This window comes from Odocoileus virginianus, chromosome 20 (genome assembly GCF_023699985.2).
Source record: "Odocoileus virginianus isolate 20LAN1187 ecotype Illinois chromosome 20, Ovbor_1.2, whole genome shotgun sequence".
Lineage (NCBI taxonomy): Eukaryota > Metazoa > Chordata > Mammalia > Artiodactyla > Cervidae > Odocoileus > Odocoileus virginianus.
Window position 1 is genome coordinate 8,799,546 of NC_069693.1, and position 18,028 is coordinate 8,817,573.

At 54.1% G+C, this 18,028-nt stretch overlaps 2 protein-coding genes across 4 annotated transcripts in view; one reads left to right on the plus strand and one right to left on the minus strand.

The window, feature by feature from the left end:
- Positions 1-12,265, minus strand: part of POLR1G (RNA polymerase I subunit G) — a 15,893-nt gene extending 3,628 nt beyond the window's left edge. The window contains exon 1 of the mRNA XM_020898138.2: positions 11,826-12,265. The gene's annotated coding sequence lies outside the window, so the exon portion shown is untranslated. The remainder of the gene's footprint in view (positions 1-11,825) is intronic.
- The window catches only part of PPP1R13L (protein phosphatase 1 regulatory subunit 13 like), a 16,201-nt gene extending 765 nt beyond the window's left edge, over positions 1-15,436 (plus strand). Inside the window, exons 1-14 of one of the 3 annotated variants that reach the window (XM_070450691.1) lie at positions 569-683; positions 1,596-1,679; positions 5,092-5,171; positions 5,271-5,416; positions 5,765-6,269; positions 6,376-6,474; positions 6,549-6,640; positions 6,945-7,419; positions 8,584-9,035; positions 11,221-11,352; positions 11,442-11,575; positions 11,666-11,832; positions 13,761-13,960; positions 14,840-15,436. In XM_070450691.1, the coding sequence (XP_070306792.1) occupies positions 5,117-5,171; positions 5,271-5,416; positions 5,765-6,269; positions 6,376-6,474; positions 6,549-6,640; positions 6,945-7,419; positions 8,584-9,035; positions 11,221-11,352; positions 11,442-11,575; positions 11,666-11,832; positions 13,761-13,960; positions 14,840-14,878 (2,496 nt within the window). In that variant the 5' untranslated portion in view covers positions 569-683; positions 1,596-1,679; positions 5,092-5,116 and the 3' untranslated portion in view covers positions 14,879-15,436. Of the gene's footprint in view, positions 1-568; positions 684-1,595; positions 1,680-5,091; positions 5,172-5,270; positions 5,417-5,764; positions 6,270-6,375; positions 6,475-6,548; positions 6,641-6,944; positions 7,420-8,583; positions 9,036-11,220; positions 11,353-11,441; positions 11,576-11,665; positions 11,833-13,760; positions 13,961-14,839 lie in introns of those variants that run through there. The other 2 variants (XM_070450690.1, XM_070450692.1) reach the window with 2 other exon arrangements.
- Positions 15,437-18,028: the final 2,592 nt, after the last annotated feature.

The following is an 18,028-nucleotide window of genomic DNA, read 5'->3' on the forward strand; positions in this document are numbered from 1 at the left end:
CGGGAGCCGCCCCTGAGAGCTCCGGGACTACAGTTCCCAGAGGACGTGAGACTGGGTGGCGCCGGACGTCGGTTGAGGAAGCTGCTGGGAGTTGTAGTTCCAGCCTCCAACTTTGGGAGTTGTAGCTGTGAAATTCTGTCAAGATCCCAACCACTCTTTCTACTGATGGAGAGACTGAGGCTCAGAGACCCGAGGGGATACTAATTTTGGCGAGGCCCTCTTCTCGCCTTGGGGGCGGGATATGTGTCTCCCCCAGCCTCTGTAACTTTCTACCTCTTCGGTGGTTTCCAAATCTTCATTCAAGAAGGGGGAAACTGAGCCTGGAGGGTTAGGGCAGGGACTCAGGATTTCGTCTCTTGCAACCACAGCGAGGTGAGAGTCTGAATTCTATTTACTTAGTTAGGTCACCCTTGGATTTCGACCTCGCCCTTCCTGTCTGTGAAATGGGCTTTATGTTAGTTCGGATGGGAACGTACCCGGCTTGTCCCGCTCCTCCGGGACTACAAGTCCCAAAGTGCTCGAGGCGACCCCCCACTCCCCCTCCCCTCCGAGACCCGCCTCCCTCCGGTCGGAGTCACGTCGTCTAACCTGTTCCCGGCGCCTGCCCCGCCCCATCCTCGGCTCCCCGCAGCCCGAGCCGGAGCCGGAGGAAGCCCCCCGGTGCCAAAGTCTGACCCGGATCTGTGAGTTACACCCCCTTGGGTTCAGCGGCTCTGGTGGAGCCCGAGACTCGCGTCCCTTGGGAGGGTCCTGAAGAGGCTAGGACGCCAGGTCCCAGGGCGGAATTGGGGGTGCGCAGGACGCCAGGGATCTTAGAAGGCTAAAACTTGGATGCCTGCTTTACTGGGCAGAAGGAAAGGGGGCTCGAATGCCTGAGTTCTTGGAAGGACGGGCGCGGACACCGTAGTCCTGGGGAGAGGTTCGAAAGTGGGGCTCCTCAGTCTCTCGAATTGGGAGCTTTAGGAATCCTGAGCCCTTGAGTACAATTGGGATATCGGATCTCTTGGGGGAGAAATGGGAGACTTGGACTGCTGGGGCTCTGGAACGGGCGGCCATCCTTGCCACCCTTCAGCTGCCTTCTCGACCGAGTCTTTAGGTCAGGGAGCAGAGTTAGGGACTAGGTGGGGATAGTGGAACCTGGGTTCCTGAAATGAATCGGAACTAACATCCTTGGTCTCTCTAAAGACTGTGTCCCTGCGTTCCCCCCTCTTTCTGGCTCTGGGGTGGGGGCCGGGGTTGGGGTGGGGAGGACTAGGGCAGGTCTCCAACCTTCTCTGTGCCGCTGCGCGATCCCCAACATGTCATTAACCGGGGCGTCAGACCTGCCTAACCAGAGGGACCTCCGCCCCAGGGCGCCCCCTGGCGGGGGCGGGGAACCTTCTATTACCCCTTGAAGGTGGGAAATATCTGGGATTTGCGAAGAGGGTTCTAGAATACAGGGCAGAATTCCAGAAGGTGGCGTGGGGTGGGGGGGGGGGGGCTTGCAAGGCTGGACACAATACAGCCATTATACAGAGAGGAGGGGGTAAGCTGAGTCAGAGGTCACAGTGGCAGCAGCGTTGGGGGTCAGGATTTGCCCTCCCCCTTCCACACAGCTCTCTTGGACGTCAGGATTCCATCCCCGCCCACCGGATTTTCTGACTGACTTCTCTCCTAGGGCTCCTGGCCCTGACCCTGAGGTGAGAAATGTCACCTCCCCTCCCATCTGTCTGACCTGAGGTAGTGTGGCAGATAAGGGAGGATAGAGGCTAATTCTGGAGGTGTGTGTGTGTCCTTGAAGCTAGGGGAGGGCAGACGCCCAGCACCTCCCTCTCAAGGCTCCCCCTTCTCTCCACCCCATGTGTCACGTGAAGGGATTATACAAGGGGGTGGGGGAGGCAGGGGGTTCTGGTGAGAGGGAAGAACTTCCTAATGTCTGGGCTTGAAGGGCATTTGCTGATAGCCTGGGATGAAATTAAAAATAATAACCGTGGCTGCCAAGACAGAGCTCACAGCGTGCCAGGCTGAGGGCTGGCAGGTAGAGAGATGGTTCCCACTGTCTACAGAAGTCTCGGGCAATTGCCCAAAGGTCTTACTTCCACTGGGGTTTGCTGAGCCCACCCCAGGGAATGACTTCTCTTTGGTCCACTGGGGAAACTGAGGCTGGGGTGAAGGCAATACCTTCAGCTTTTGCCACCTTCTGTCTGGAATCTTCCAGGGATTCCTATGCCCTGGAATGGGCCAGAACTAGAGATGGCCAGAACTCAGGAAAGCAGGGGAGAAGATGGGATGGGATTGGTGGTGGTGGGCTTGCACAATACAGCCATTATATAGAGAGGAAGGGTAAACTGAGTCATAGAGGCCACAGTTTGGGTTCTGAAATCCGAGGACTGAAGTCAAGAGGGAAGGATCAAAGCTCAGGGCTTTTAGAATCTCAGTAAGATCTGAAAGGGCCGTTTCGGAGAAAAGCAGTCACTTTGGGTTTTGAGCTCTCTGTTCCAGGCCTGGGAATTAGGAATCTTATCCGTGTGAACTTCACTTTGTGCCCTGCGATGTTCTAAACTCTGTACATAAATTATGTCATTCAAACTTCACACTTCTTTGAGGAGAAGATATTGATTCCCCCTTTATACACTTAAGGAAACTGAGGCACACAGAAGCTAAATAACTTAAAGAATGAGAAGGCCCAAGCTCATTGCACAGATGTCCACAGAGGAAAGCAAGTCCCAGGGCAGGGATGGGTGGTGAGGGGCGGGGGATGGCGGCTCCCAGCGTCTGTCTAGGAGGATTTCAAGCTGGGTACTGCCAGTCCAGCCTAGCACTCTGACCCGGTTCCTACGGAGGTCCTACGGTTCCAGGACCTCCACCTCCGCCCCTGATTTTTAATTCCAAAGAACGTGGCTGGGGTGCAGAAGATGCTGGGGAAGGAGACCTAAGAGCGGAGGAGAGGGGCGCCCAGCGGAGAGGGCCTGGGGGTGGAGGACAGGGGCCGCGAGCAGAGGCGCGGCCCGCGCCAGCCTTGCGCCCCGCCCGGTCCCCGCTCCTCTGCCGCGGGAGGTGCTGCACCTGCCTGGGCCCGCCGCGCATTCCCGGGGTCTGAGCTCAAGGCGCTGTCCGCTCTCCCAGCTGGGGTCGTGCCGTGACCAGGAGCGCCCCCTGGCGGCCCCGACGCCCCCTTCGCCCGCGTCAGCCCCGGGACGGCTCCACGCCCAGCCCTGAGGATGTCAGCGTGGGATGTGTCTTAGAATTTGAGAACCAGAAACTCCCCGAAAGAACCACTCGCTACCAGAATGCTGGCCCTGGTGGTAGCATAGATAGTTCGTTTTTCTATTTTAACAGAGTGTTTCATATGTATCTCTAAGATTCTAAAAGATGCCGATTTTGGTTCCTGTAGTCTCTACTTTTTGAGGCCTCAATTCTCAGAACCTTAATTCCTCTTGCACTTTCTGGCCAGTTGGATCCTCACAACAGTCCTCTGAAATGAACTGCTATTGATTCTAATTTTACAGATCAGGAAACTGAGGCTATCTGGTCCAAGTGGGACAGTGGTGCTACCAGATTTGAATTCTCTTTAACTGTGCTTTCAGCAGCTCCACTAAACCAGACGTTCACCTAGACTTTTAGGACTTTGGAAATCTGAAATAGATAGAACTTGGTGCAGGAAGACAGAGAAATCTAGGCTAGCCAAAGTGGAGAATTCTAGAAGGTTCCAAAGATAGAATCTTGGACTCAGAACTTTCAAACCATAGACTTCCCAACTGGAGGGTTTTAGGTTCTGTAGGAATTTAATTACAACCTCAAGATCCTTATAATTTCAGAATCTAGGGCTCCGAGGGATTAAGGAGGCCTCTTGGAAGCTGATTTGCCTCCTCCTTTCACAGTTTGGGGAAACTGAGGCCCAAGGAGTGGAAGGGACTCCAAGTCCAAGGTCACACACTCCTAACACACCCAAATGAGCCACCAGCCCCAACAGGTTCTGTTCCGAGGCTTCCCAGACTGAAGCCAGAATCAGCATGCCCCAGCCTGCCCTGCTGCCCACGCCTGCACCCCAAATCAAAGCTAAGCAGCCGGTTGGTGCAGCAGGGAGGTGGTAGACTTGGCGGGCGTGGCGGTTACCATAGAGATGGGGGTGGTGCTGGCCCGACTGGTTCCTGGGGGCCTGGCTCCTTCCCACTGGGTTGGCAACTTCAGTGGCCCCTGGTCACCTCCCAGTTCTTCTGTTGACACTGGACCCATGTGAACACGCTGAGTCTGCTCTGGGTGGGGACTCTGGGGAGAGGAAGCTGAGTGGTCCCTGTCCTCTGGAGCCCTCAGACTGATGGAGATGACCCAGAATGTCAAGTTAGGTTCAGATGTGAAACCTAGTATACTGACTTCTTGCAGGGTGATCTGAAATGTATGTTTCTGAGCCTCAATTTCATACCTGCTGTTGAGATTTTGATCTTGGGATGAGGTATCGAGTGTAAAGCACTTGGTACAATTCTAGGTGACAGTGACTTCTCAATAAATAGTTGTTGTTTTATTTCATTAAACCCTCAGGCAACTAGCAAAGGTCCTGGCACATAATGTTGTGGTTCAGTTGCTTAGTCGTGTCTGACTCTTTGCGACCCCATGGACCTCAGGACCCCAGGCTTTCCTGTCCTTCACCATCTCCCAGAGTTTGCTCAAACTCATGTCCATTGAGTCGGTACATAGTAGGCACAAATAGAAGGCAACACCATCATTATTTTTAAAAAGATCCCCAGCATCTAGCACAGTGTCTTTTGGTCCCTAGTAGCCATTCAGTAATTGATAGTTATTATTATTGCAACCTCTGTTCACTAAAATGCCTGGCAGATAGTAGGTGGTCAATGGATAATGGTTGAAGGAATGATCCAGTTTTATTAAGACTGAGACAGAGATGAACCAGGAGTCACGTAAAGAGAGTTAATTGTTCTGAGCCAGAAGGTTTTGCAGGAGTTGGTATTTCCCAGTAGGGGCGATGGTGAGGCATAGAACTTCCAGTGGAAGGAACTAGGAGAGTAAAGGCACCCTCGCGCTCCTTAGGGCCCCAGGTTCCCTGTAGGCGGGCCCTAAGCAGACTCTCTCCTGCCCCTGCCTCCCCAAACGCAGGCGCCCGCTCTGGCCGGCCGGCACCATGGACAGCGAGGCGTTCCAGAGTTCGGGGGACATTCTGGACCTGAAATTCCAGTGTGAGCTGGGGTAGGGGGCGGGGCTTGCCGGGGCGCGGCCCTCAGGGGCGGGGCGGGTCCCACAGGTCCCTGTCCTCATTGCCACTCCCGCTCGCCTAGCTCTAGCCATGAAGCACATGGACCTGAAGCAGATGGAACTGGACACGGCGGCGGCCAAGGTGGACGAGCTGACCAAGCAGTTGGAGTCGCTGTGGTCGGATTCGCCCGCGGCGCCTCCTGGCTCGCAGGCCGCAGCGCCGGCTAGGGTGAGCCCACGGGTCCTAGTCCCCACCCTGGCCCCCCGAAAAGTCAGCTTCTTTTGGCCAGGAGTTCAGGCAAGCCTGTCCCGTGGGGCAGGCGGTGGACTGTTTAAGGGCATCTGATAAAGGGGGCCAGTGGAAGCGGCTGTCTGTCAGGACCCTCGGAAGAAAAGGGGCTTTTTTCTAAGCGGCACAAAGGCACTGTGTGTGCTGGCCCCAGCCCCGACGGCAGGGCTCCCTAGGCCTGAATCTCCAGCCCCGCCTACCTCTCCAGGGTTGGCTCTCGATCACCGTTATCGATTGACTTACCAACCCTCTACTAACGTCTCTTTTGACCCCACAATGTCCCCACAGCTATCTCGGTACAGCACCAGCCCGGTCCCCGAGCCCTTGGGCAGCCGCGGGTCCTCCCGGAAGGCGACCACCGACGGCGCAGACACCCCATTCGGACGCTCGGAGAGCGCCCCGGCTCTGCTCCCCTACAGCTCGCTGTCCGCGAAGGGCCGGCCATCGTCACCGCGCACCCAGCTCTACCTGCAGCCAGACGCCTACGGCAGCCTAGACCGCTCGCCCTCGCCCCGGGCCCGCGCCTTCGATGGCGCAGGCAGCCCCCACGGCCGGGCGCCCTCCCCTAGGCCCGGCCCGCTGCGACAGCAGGGTCACCCCATGCCATTTGACTTCTTGGGCCGCGCGGGCTCCCCGCGTGGCAGCCCTCTGGCGGAAGGGCCCCAGGCCTTCTTTCCGGAGCGCGGGCCCTCGCCTCGCCCCGGGACCGCACCTTACGACGCGCCAGCTGCCTTTGGGAGCCCTCTTCTGGGCACGGGCGGCAGCGCCTTCGCCCCGCCTCTGCGCGCTCAAGGTGAACCGCGGGCCCAACTTAGCGAGTGCGAGGGGTGCAGGGCCCGGGACCAGCCTCTCTACCCCCACTCCCCACCCAGGATCCTCATGAGCAACTTCTCCCCCAGACGACCTAACGCTGCGCCGGCGGCCCCCCAAAGCCTGGAACGAGTCCGACCTGGACGTGGCTTATGAGAAGAAGCCCTCGCAAACCGCGAGCTATGAACGTGAGTGATGGAAGGCCAGAGGGTGGGGGAGCCATAGAGGCATCCCCCAGACCCTAATGATTCCCGTCTCACAGGTCTGGATGTCTTCCCGCGGCCTGCTTCTCCGGGCCTGCAGCTGTTACCCTGGAGAGAGAGCAGCCTGGATGGGCTGGGGGCCACCAGCAAGGTGAGAGGCCAAAGAAACTTGGGGAGGGGGTTTGTGGGGTCAGGACTAGTCTCCCCTTTCTGGCTGCGCCCGCAGTTTCCATACCCTTCCCCGGCTTTATCGTGGATTTCCACCCCCTCCCCGACCCTCTTGTTTCTCCCTCTCTTTTTTTCTTTTGTTTCTGCCCTCCCCTCCTCTCCCGTCTTGCCTTTTGCCTTGACCTCCCTTGTCCTTTCCTCCACTCCTCTATCTTTTGTCCCCTTAGGCCTCTTGTCCTCCCACCTGAGCCCTTTCTGTCTTCCTTCCTTCCCTCTTTCTCCCCCAGGACAACTTCACCAGCGCCACTCTGCCCCGCAATTACAAGGTCTCCCCTCTGGCCAACGACAGGCGTTCTGATGTGGGCAGCTACCGCCGATCACTGGGCTCCGCGGGGCCGTCAGGCACCTTGCCCCGAAGCTGGCAGCCTGTCAGTCGCATCCCCATGCCTCCTTCCAGCCCGCAACCCCGCAGTGCCCCCCGCCAGCGCCCCATCCCCCTCAGCATGATATTCAAGCTGCAGAATGATTTTTGGGAGCATGGAGCCAGCAGGGCCATGTTCCCGGGCTCCTCCATCTTCTCTCGAGCTCCCCCACCTAAGATGCCTCCCCAGCCCCAGGCACCCCCCCAGCCCCAGCCCCAACCACAGCCCCAGCTGCCCCCACAGCCCCAGCCACAACTACAACCCCAGCCTCAACCACAAGCCCCTGCCCCTGCCCCAGCCCCCCAACCCCCCCAACAGACTTGGGCCCCTATAAGTGAAGGTGAGTCAGCGCTGGGGGTTCTGGAGGGCTGGGTGAAGGGAGGACAGATGGCTGGGGACCAAACCAGCTGGGGGACCCATCACAACCAAACACCTGTTTCCAGACACTGTCCCTGCAGAGCACGAGGCCAGATGAGCTTGGGGGTTTGCTCAGGAACTAGCCATAGCACAGTGCTTAAGCAGGGACTCTGGAGTCAGACTGGCTGGCTACATGCTGTGTGACCTTTGGCAAGTTACATCACCTCTCTGGACCTCAATTTCCTTGAGTGGAAAAGATAAATAGTGATAGAACCTACCTCATTGGGTATTGTATTGGAATATATAATCCCTATAAAGGCTTTAAAATAGGGCCTGATGTATACTAAGCCCCCAGTAGCTATCATAGTAGTCATAATAATTATTAATAATTTTTGGTGTGAGACCAGATCAGGACTTGGATTTAAACAGAGTGGGTTTTGAGTCCCTCTCTGTGATCGACTTGCTCTGTGACTCAGGATAAGTTAATTAACGCATACGAGCTCTCATTTTCTCATCTGTGAAAAGAGATGAATAATACTTACTTCATAGATTATGATGGGCATTCAATGAAATCATGTAGAAAATGATCATTATAAAAAGGAGAACAAGCATTATATATTTCGACCTGCTTTTAGAAAGTGATTGAGAGGCAGGAAACAGAGATGAGACCATCAAATATCAGGATCTTAGTCCCAGCAATTTTCTGCACGAGATGTTCAGAGAGGAAATGATTAGAGTCTTAGTCAAGTCTGTCATCATAGTAGGATTAGAGATTCTGGAGTGGGATAGAACTGAGTTCCAATTCTAGCTCTGTGGCTTTGGGCAACTGACTTGCCCTCTCTGAGACTCAGTTTCCCTTTCTGTAGTAATGAGATGATAGCCATATCAACTTCACAAGGGAGTGGTGAGAATTCAGTAAGACAGGCATGGAGAATGCACAGGGCACAAGCTGAAGTGCGTGATAAATGGGGGAGGTCATAGTTGTCTGTTATTCACAACCCTAGGAAGTTGTAGCCCAGAGAGAGCCAGAATTGCCCTGAGGACACACAGCAAATCAGGCATTGGTGGCAGGTCCTGGAAGCTGTGGGGAGGGAGTCTTGAGGGGCTCCAGGGATCCCTCCTCTGATGGGGCGCTTGTTCCTTCTAGGCCTCGCCAAACCTCCCGCTGATCTGGAACCTGAACCAGAGCTGGAGGGGCTGCTGACACCCGTGCTGGAGGTTGGCGATGCAGATGAAGGTGCTGTGACTCGGCCCCTTAGTCCCACACGGCTGCAGCCAGCGCTGCCACCCGAGGCACAGTCCGTGCCGGAGCTGGAGGAGGTGGCCCGGGTGCTGGCAGAGATTCCACGGCCCCTCAAACGCCGGGGCTCCATGGAGCAAAGCCCGGCTGTAGCCCTGCCCCCCACCCACAAGAAGCAATACCAACAAATCATCAGCCGCCTCTTCCATCGTCATGGTGGGCCTGGGGGCCCTGAGCCCGAGCTGTCCCCCATCACTGAGGGATCTGAGGCCAGGGCCGGGCCCCCTGCTCCAGCCCCACCGGCTCCCATCCCACCCTCAGCCCCTCAGAGCAGCCCACCAGAGCAGCCACAGAGCATGGTAAGTAACACAGGAGGAACCCAGGGTATATCACTTAGCACATGGAAGTGTTTCTTCCCTCTTAGGACAGAACCTGGAAATTGCACACCTCACAGCTGCCACATTCCACTGGCCAGGAACCCAATGGCAAGGGAGGCTGGGAAATGTAGTTTTTAACCCAAGGGTCCAAAGAAAGAGAACATATATGGAGGGGCATCTGGAAGTCTTGACCATATAGAGACTTTCTCTGCTCCTCTCCAGTAACCTGTCCCTGCCATGGGCTTCCCTTCAGGAATCTAAGAATCTTCCAACCTGGAAATGACTTGTCTTGGCAGGACAGAGGGTTTATTCTGGGATCTGAAAAGCCTGCTGGAATCAAGGCGGTCACCATTTCTCTCCGGAGCTGCCGCACAGCTTCTCATGTCCCCTTTCCCTGGAGATCTGCTCTCCTCTTACACCTCAGCAAGCCCATGCCATGGCTAGAAATGGCCCACCCAGCCCTGAATCAAAATGACCTCTCAGTTCAAGTCCATGGTGTCCTCTGACTCTAGTCGGAGTTTCTTCCATTCAAATTTTCAAGAACCAGTCTCTGGTCTCTGAGCCTGTGGGTTTCGTGATTAAGTGTCCCAGCTTCAGAGCAAGGCTGCCTGGGTTGACATCCCAGCTCCACTGTACTTATTAGCTGTGCAACTAAAAAGTTGAACCAGACATTTAGCCTCCCTGGACCTCAGTTTCCTCATCTGTAAAATGGGAATGAGAGTAACTATAGAGTTGCAGTTAGAATTTAATACATTAATGTAACGCTTAGGATAGTGCCTGGCACTAAACTGTTAACCACTATTGTTACTGTCATCATTTGACCAGGAGACAGTCTCCTGCTGATCTTGTTCAGGTTTCTGCATCTAGGCCGGGGGTGGGGAGCATGGAATAATCTTAATTGCTCAGCGTGGGTAGACAGGGGAGGGAAACAATTCCTAGAGAAGAAGTGGGGGCCAAGTGGACCTCAAAATGCCTATTCCTAGGTCCTTCTGAGGGTGGAGCCAAGAAGTGTTGGCTCAGCCAAGATCCTAAGCCTCAGGATCTTGAATCAAGAATGGAAGAATAACAACGCCTTGAAATGGTCAAACTGCCTTGTGGTAGAATCACAGTCTTGGCCACAGAGAAACTTGAAAACTCACAGCATTCAATCATTAAATCCTGGCGTCACAAACTCAAAACTGAAATATCAGAATCCTAGGACACTGAAGATGTGAACAGTAGAAGTAAAAAATGAGTAGCACAAACCCTGGTTGTACTGATTCTTTAAGTCCCCCAAACTGAAAACAAAAGACTTATTATTTTATTCCAAAAAATCACAGATTAGGGCACTAATATGTTATAAGATCTTATTTTAAGTGAGCATTTTCCACTAGAAAGGAATACACATAGTTTCTAGGAAGAAATAGATAAAATAGACCAAAATCACAAGCGCTCAGAACCACGATGAACATTTTGAGCATTTCCTTCCAATCTTTTGGAATGAAATTTTAACCATAAAATATTCAAGTTCTCAATCACAGAATCTTGAGAATGCAACATCCTGGATCCCCAGCAATTTGAAATGGCACAACTTTAGCATTTCTGGACTCACAGTATACTGGAAACAACATCCGAGAATTTTGAAATCAGTGGCTCTTGGTATCTTCAGATTCCAGAATCCTGAAATCATTGACATCAAAAACTGGAATCACAAATGCTTTGTGCTCAGAATAAATGAATTTTGTAGGAGAACACTTGAAAATCAAAAATAGGAAAGCAGAAGGAATAGTATGACAAATATTCAAATTTCAAACATCTGAAATGAACACCTGATAACTTCATGTTTATTATCTAAATGAAACGAAACTATGAATTGAATATCTGGCTACCATAGTCATCAACCTGATGGTCTCCCGGCCTCCTCTCAAACCTCAGGGCCCTAGATTCCAAAATTTCTGGATTCCCTGAATGTTGTAGGGAACCAGAGACTATAGAACTGAGGCACCCTCCTCCCCATGGCCCTCTGGACTCAGGCTCTGTACCTTCCTGGGTTCCAATTCCAGCCCTGTCTAGGTGGATGACCTAGAGCAGTCAGCGGGTCCCCGAGCCTCTGTTTCCTCCTCCAAGGAATGGGTGTATTAGCGACCCGCCCCCCAAGCCACTGAAGCATCCCCGCCCTGTCCCCCAGGAGATGCGCTCGGTGCTGCGGAAGGCCGGGTCCCCGCGCAAGGTCCGCCGTGCGCGCCTCAACCCGCTGGTGTTGCTTCTGGACGCCGCACTGACCGGGGAGCTGGAGGTGGTGCAGCAGGCCGTGAAGGAGGTGAGTGCCACGGGTGCGGGAGAGCAGGGCTGGCGGGGTGGGAGCGGCCCGACGCGGGAATGAGCCTCCCGGTCCCCCGGCCCGTCCAGATGAACGACCCGAGCCAGCCCAACGAGGAGGGCATCACCGCCCTGCACAACGCCATCTGCGGCGCCAACTACCCCATCGTGGACTTCCTCATCGCGGCCGGGGCCAACGTCAACTCCCCGGACAGCCACGGCTGGTGAGCTCTGACGGCGCGCGCGGCCGGCGTGGGGCGGGGCCGGCGCTGGGGCGCCCGGCGCGGCCGCTGACGCCCGCCTCCCACGCCTAGGACCCCGTTGCACTGCGCGGCGTCGTGCAACGACACGGCCATCTGCACGGCGCTGGTGCAGCACGGCGCGGCCATCTTCGCCACCACGCTCAGTGACGGCGCCACCGCCATCGAGAAGTGCGACCCCTACCGCGAGGGTTACGCCGACTGCGCCACTTACCTGGCAGGTGCGAGGCGGGGCGGGGCCGGGGGCCCAGCTGCTAGAGATAGTGGGCAGGGAAAAGAAGACGACTGCGGCTCCCGAGAGAGGATGCCTGGGGAGGTGGGGGGCTGTACGGACCTGTGACGGCATCACCGAGGAGGGGCCGGCGGGAGGGGCCACCCGCGGGGGTGGCGGACGGGGCCTCCCACCAGGCAGGTGCGAGAAGGGTGTGTGACGGCAGCAGATTGTGCCACCTTCGAGGGAAAGAGGGGCAGGGGAACCGTGCGCCTCAAGCTGGACACCGGTGGGGACGAGAGCGGTTGCGGAGATTGCGCCGCTTTATCTGCCTTCTCATCTGTGGGGGTGGGGGAGTTGGACGTTCCAACTGTACTGTCTCCTGGCCCTGGGCTACTTGGGGGAGATACATTACCACGCAGGTGACCGGTGAGCCGGCCCTGGCTTCTGGGGAGGGGCTTGGGGCCTCTTCCACTTGTAGGGAGACACGAGACTATACCATGTATCTCCAGGAGCGGGGGGTGGGGGGGGGTGGTGGTGGAAATCACATCATCTAAACAGGTGATGGGAGGAACGAGGTAGGCAGTACCATGAGGATGTGCCTAGGGTCTGGAGCGAAGGGGTCAACTGTAGCCTAAGCGTCCGGAGCGTCACACAGGTGAAGTAAGGCAGGCTGTAGGACGTAGGGGTGGGGCAGGGTATTTAAGAGGTGAACCTGCAGGGATTACACGACAGCCTGCTGTGCTGTGGCGAAAAGTAGGTGGGAGCCAGGGGGCTGTAACACCTGCCATAGGGGTGAGCGGCCGCAGGCCGGGACTGAGGGATGAGGGGGGAGAAGTAGACCTTCCACCGAAGAGGAGATGGGCTGTAACCTCCAGGTTAGGGGGGACTGTGACCCCCTTTGTCATAGGTCGGTGGAGCCTAGAGATACTAGGATTGTAGCGTCCTACTAGCCCGGACTCGGAGAAGGCAATGGCACCCCACTCCAGTACTCTTGCCTGGAAAATCCCATGGACGGAGGAGCCTGGTAGGCTGCGGTCCATGGGGTCGCGAAGAGTCGGACACGACTGAGCGACTTCCCTTTCACTTTTCACTTTCATGCATTGGAGAAGGAAATGGCAACCCACTCCAGTGTTCTTGCCTGGAGAATCCCAGGGACGGGGGAGCCTGGCGGGCTGCCGTCTATGGGGTCGCACAGAGTCGGACACGACTGAAGCGACTTAGCAGCAGCAGCAGCAGCCTAGACTCGGAGAGTCCCGTGAGGATGCAGTAGGGATGGGACAGCGCGCCTGGCAGGGGGAGGGAGGGGCCAAGAAACTGGAGCGTGGTGGGCTGGACCACTTAAGGGGGGGAGCCTCGTGGGCTGTACCATTTGGAAAGGAGGTAAATCCTTGGGCATTTTACCACTTAAGGGAGTCAGTGGGGGTGGGCTATACTATCTGGAAAACGATTACATCCTCTTTGCAGACTTTATCTTTTGAGTGGGAGGTGCGCAGAGTGCACTGCACCATCCGAAAAGGGGGCGTTGGGACCACTTCCGGGGGGGAGGAGTAGGGCTGTACCTTGGGAAGGAGGGCTTGAGTCCTTTGTGGAGACTGAAGCTCTTAAAGGGGGCGTTGGTGGGGCTGCAGACAATTACACTTCTAGGAGTGGTCCAGGAACTTAACCAGGTATGAGAGTAAGTGGGGACACTGACCCTTCCCTGGGGGTTCGTGGCCCGGCCCGATGCACCCCATTAGAGACTCCCAGCCCCAGCAGCTGACTGCAGCTCAGGCGGCCCTCCCCAGACAAGGTTCCACACACAATTTTAATAGGGGCTCATTCCCCCAGGTGGGGCTGGTGTCAGATCTCAGGCTCTGTCCCTGTCCCCAGCATCCCTGAGTGTTCCCGGCCCGCCCCGGACCGGGCGCTGACCATCCCTGCGGTTTCTTGTTTCAGACGTGGAGCAAAGCATGGGGCTGATGTACAACGGGGCGGTGTACGCCCTCTGGGACTACAGCGCCGAGTTTGGGGACGAGCTGTCCTTCCGAGAGGGCGATTCAGTCACCGTGCTGCGGAGGGATGGACTAGAGGAGACGGACTGGTGGTGGGCCACGCTGCACGGCCAGGAGGGCTACGTGCCCCGTAACTACTTCGGGGTGAGCCCAGAAGAAATGTTACGCGGGTCTCCTGATGGCTGGGGAAAGGGCTGATTCCCACGGGGTGGGAATAGTGGCAAGAGAGACAGCCCTTTATACTGGGGTGGTGGGGCGGTTAGAAGAGTCCATTATCTGTCGTGGGGAGGTGAGGAAGAGCCCATCATAATAGCGGAGGAGGTAAGGGAAATCCCTTACAAGAGGAAAAACCCTTGCTGGTGGTACTTCGTAGGGATACTCACCCGTACTCCTTTCCCGATTATGTGATTGGTTTCTGCTCAAGCAAATTTTTTTTTTCAAGCAAATATTTTTATTATCCCTAATTATATTCATGGAGAGGTAAAGAAGAATGTATTTTAGCCAAGAGGGGTATGAAGAATCCCAGTTTGGTGATTGGGGGGGAGGGGGCACTTGAAGAATTGTGTATTACAGGCATGGAACTTTTTGTTACACTGCGCTGGGCAGGGTGAGGAAGAGTCCATTAATATAATCGCGGTAGGATTGAGGGAGAGTCTGCTAGGTAAGGGGAGGAGATCAGGAGGATCTCATGCCTTTCCTGGGAGACAAGAAGGTGCTTTAATTAGGGCATAGGTGGCAGGTGGGTCCCAATCAGACGGCCATGGTGGGCGGGAGAGGCAGGCGTCTTTTTTATGACGGGGAAGTCTCCATTTATTCCAGCCCGCTGCCAACTGCCAGGCTGCATCTGGTGCTTGCCAGGGGATTCCGGTGTGGTCTGCGAGATGCTGAGAGAGTCCATGAGGAAGGGACGGGGGGATGGAGACGGTCCACGTGTTTGGGGCGTGGATTAGGTGATTGTATTACATTTGGGGTGAAAGGAAAGGGTGGGAACTCCCGGCGTCTGAAGAGCCTGTCTTCCCTCAGCTCTTCCCCAGGGTGAAGCCTCAGAGGAGTAAGGTGTAGCTGGAGAGAAGGATGTTTCCAAGGGAGACAAGATGAAGCAGCAGTTGCCTTCCCTCCAGACCTCCTCCTCCCTTCCTGCTGCATCTCTCTGCACCCCCCAAGCCCTTGCAGCGGTGGAGTCCTTGGCAACAGCTCTCCGGAAACCCTGGGGAGAACAAGAGCCCCAGTCTTAAACTTAGAAGCCTGCCTTAGCTGTGGGAGGTCGTGGTGGGGCTGGGAATATCATCGGGGGCAAGAGTGATCCCCCCATCTGCCAAATCAGGTCCCATCCAAAGTGCCTCCTACTTCCACTGCCAAACCCCCCAGCCTGTGCCCCCAAAGCAAGCTAACCCACCATCCCAGCAGAGCCTGGAGTGGGTCACCGCCACTGGATTACCCTGGGAGTCACCTGCGCCCCGAATCTACCAGCAGCCTTCAGGGGCCAGGTGAGGCGTGGGCGTCTTTGTCTCTATCAGCATCCCTGCTCTACCTCTCCCCAGTCGAGTGCCTTCACATAGCACTGGTGTGACAACAAAACGGGGAGTTTTCCTTTTTAAATAAAGGTAGTTTGCACAGAAATTGACTTCCTTCTCTTTGAATTCCATCCTGACTTAGTAATTGCTTGTCATTGTTAGCATGTTTGGTTCAGTTCAGTTCAGTCGCTCAGTCGTATCCGACTCTTTGCCACCCCATGAATCGCAGCACGCCAGGCCTCCCTGTCCATCACCAACTCCCGGAGTTTACTCAAACTCACGTCCATCAAGTCGGTGATGCCATCCAGCCATCTCATCCTCTGTCGTCTCCTTCTCCTCCTGCCCCCAATCCCTCCCAGCATCAGGGTCTTTTCCAATGAGTCAACTCTTCGCATGAGGTGGCCAAAGTATTGGAGTTTTAGCTTCAGCATCAGTCCTTCCAATGAACACCCAGGACTGATCTCCTTTAGGATGGACTGGTTGGATCTCCTTGCAGTCCAAGGGACTCTCAAGAGTCTTCTCCAACACCACAGTTCAAAAGCATCAATTCTTTGGCGCTCAGCCTTCTTCACAGTCCAACTCTCACATCCATACATATGTTTGGTAAACCAGTCTTAAAGTAGTCCCTTTGGAAGGGATTTCTCTCTTGTGAATCCAATCCTCTCTCTTTCAACTATACTTTTTTTTTTTTTTTTTGACTGCACCACACCTCTGCAAGTGGAAGGGCAGAGTCTCAACCCCTGGACTACCAGGTAAATTCCTGGCTTCTTCTTTTTAAGCATCTTTAAACTGGACTTCCCTTGTAGCTCAGTCGGTAAAGAATCTGCCTGCAGTGCAGGAAACCTGGGTTCAATCCCTGGGTTGGGAAGATCCCCTGGAGAAGGAAATGGCAACCCACTCCAGTATCCTGGCTTGGAAAATCTCATGGACAGAAGAGCTTGGTCCCCAAGAGTTGGGCAGGACTGAGCGCTAACACTTACTTACTTAAGCTTAAAGACATGAAAATGAAAGTAGTGAAAGTGTTAATCACTCAGTCGTGTGGGACTCTGCGACCCCATGGACTGTAACCCGCCAGGCTTCTCTGTCCATGGAATTCTCCAGGCAAGAATACTGGAGTGGGTTGCCATGCCCTTCTTCAGGGGATCTAAATGTCTGGTAATTCTGTCATCTGAAGTTTGGGAGCATCTGCTTCTGTAATTGGTTGTGTCTGCTGGTTCTCACTCACGATGGTGTTTCCTCATATGTCCTGAAAGGATGGGTTGTGAGATCTTCAACAGGGTTTTACCATGTGTTCTTTTCGAGGATCTGACCCCAAAGAGTGATTTTCCTTGGTTTCTGCCCCACTTCTTTATTTCATAAACTGCTCCGTGAAGATTTTTGATAAATCACAAGCCTTTCTCCCTTCTGATTTGTATTTCTTTACAAATCATAAAGCTTCCACTTTTTAAAAATTTTTTTGTATACTTCCCTCTAGTCTTTTCTTAAAAGTTCATATACAGTATGATATATATTTAAAAATCTGGGCCATACTATGCATATGGCTTATAATTGTTATTTTTCATTTAACATTATAAACATTATATTGTGAACATTTTCTCTGTCATTATCTGCAATGTCCAAAACAACTCATGGGAGTATTTAAATTATTTTAAATTAATATTTAAATGGATTTAAATTAAATAAAATTTAAGGATTCAGTTCCTCAGTCACATTAGCCACTTTTCAAATGCTCAGTAGCCACGTGGCTACTGGGTACTGTTTTGAACTGGGCAGATAGAGAACTATTTTCATCATCCCAGAAAGTTCTACTGGATAAAGCTGACGTATGACATTTCCATCATCCAGAAGCTCCATTGTGCCTCTTCTCAGCCTATGCATGTTTCCTCCCCATAAGGAGTAACCCTTTCTATCACTGCCGATTAATTTTCATGAATATACTTTAAAAATCAAACGGTACAGGTACTAAGATACGTGTGACAAAGAAAAAAGGTCCCCTCTGCCACCTCTCCCTACCCCTATCTGTTTTCCAGAGGCCCCTACTTTCGACTGCTTTAGCTGTTTCCTCTGGCATTTTCTTGTATGTTTCCAAATATGCTGACTTTGCTATTGCTTTTTACTTTTTGGCTGTGCTGGGTCTTCACTGCTGCACGGGGTTTTTTCTGGCTGCGGTGTGCAGACTTCTCGTTGTGGTGGCTTCTCTCGTCGTGGAGCACGGGCTCTAGGGCACCTTGGCTTCAGGAGTTGCGGCACATGGACCCATAGTTGGGGTTCCCGGGCTCTGGAGCACAGGCTCGATAGAGGTGGCGCAGGGGCTTAGTTGGTCTGCAGCATGTGGGATCCTCGTGGATCAGGGATCAGACATTTGAAATTATCCTTAATAAAACCCACAGGTGTCATTTCAGTGGGGTCCAGAGAGCTCTGCTACCATAGTCCTTTAGGTCTCAGTGCAGAGAAGAATTCAGAGACAGCAAAGGGGATAGATAAGAAGGGATTTATTAGACTAGGACAATTGTGAGGCTGACAAGGCGGGAAGTGAGAAATGCTCCGCCCTGAGAACTTAGTGGGCTGCAGTTTCATAATCAAAGGAAGAGGAGGGGGAGAAGACCTTCTTTCCTGAGTAGATGTCATGCTTTTATTGTTAGCTCCTCCTCCAGGTTGAGCAGGGGAGTTTTCTTGTCCCTGCGTGGTCAAGTTACAT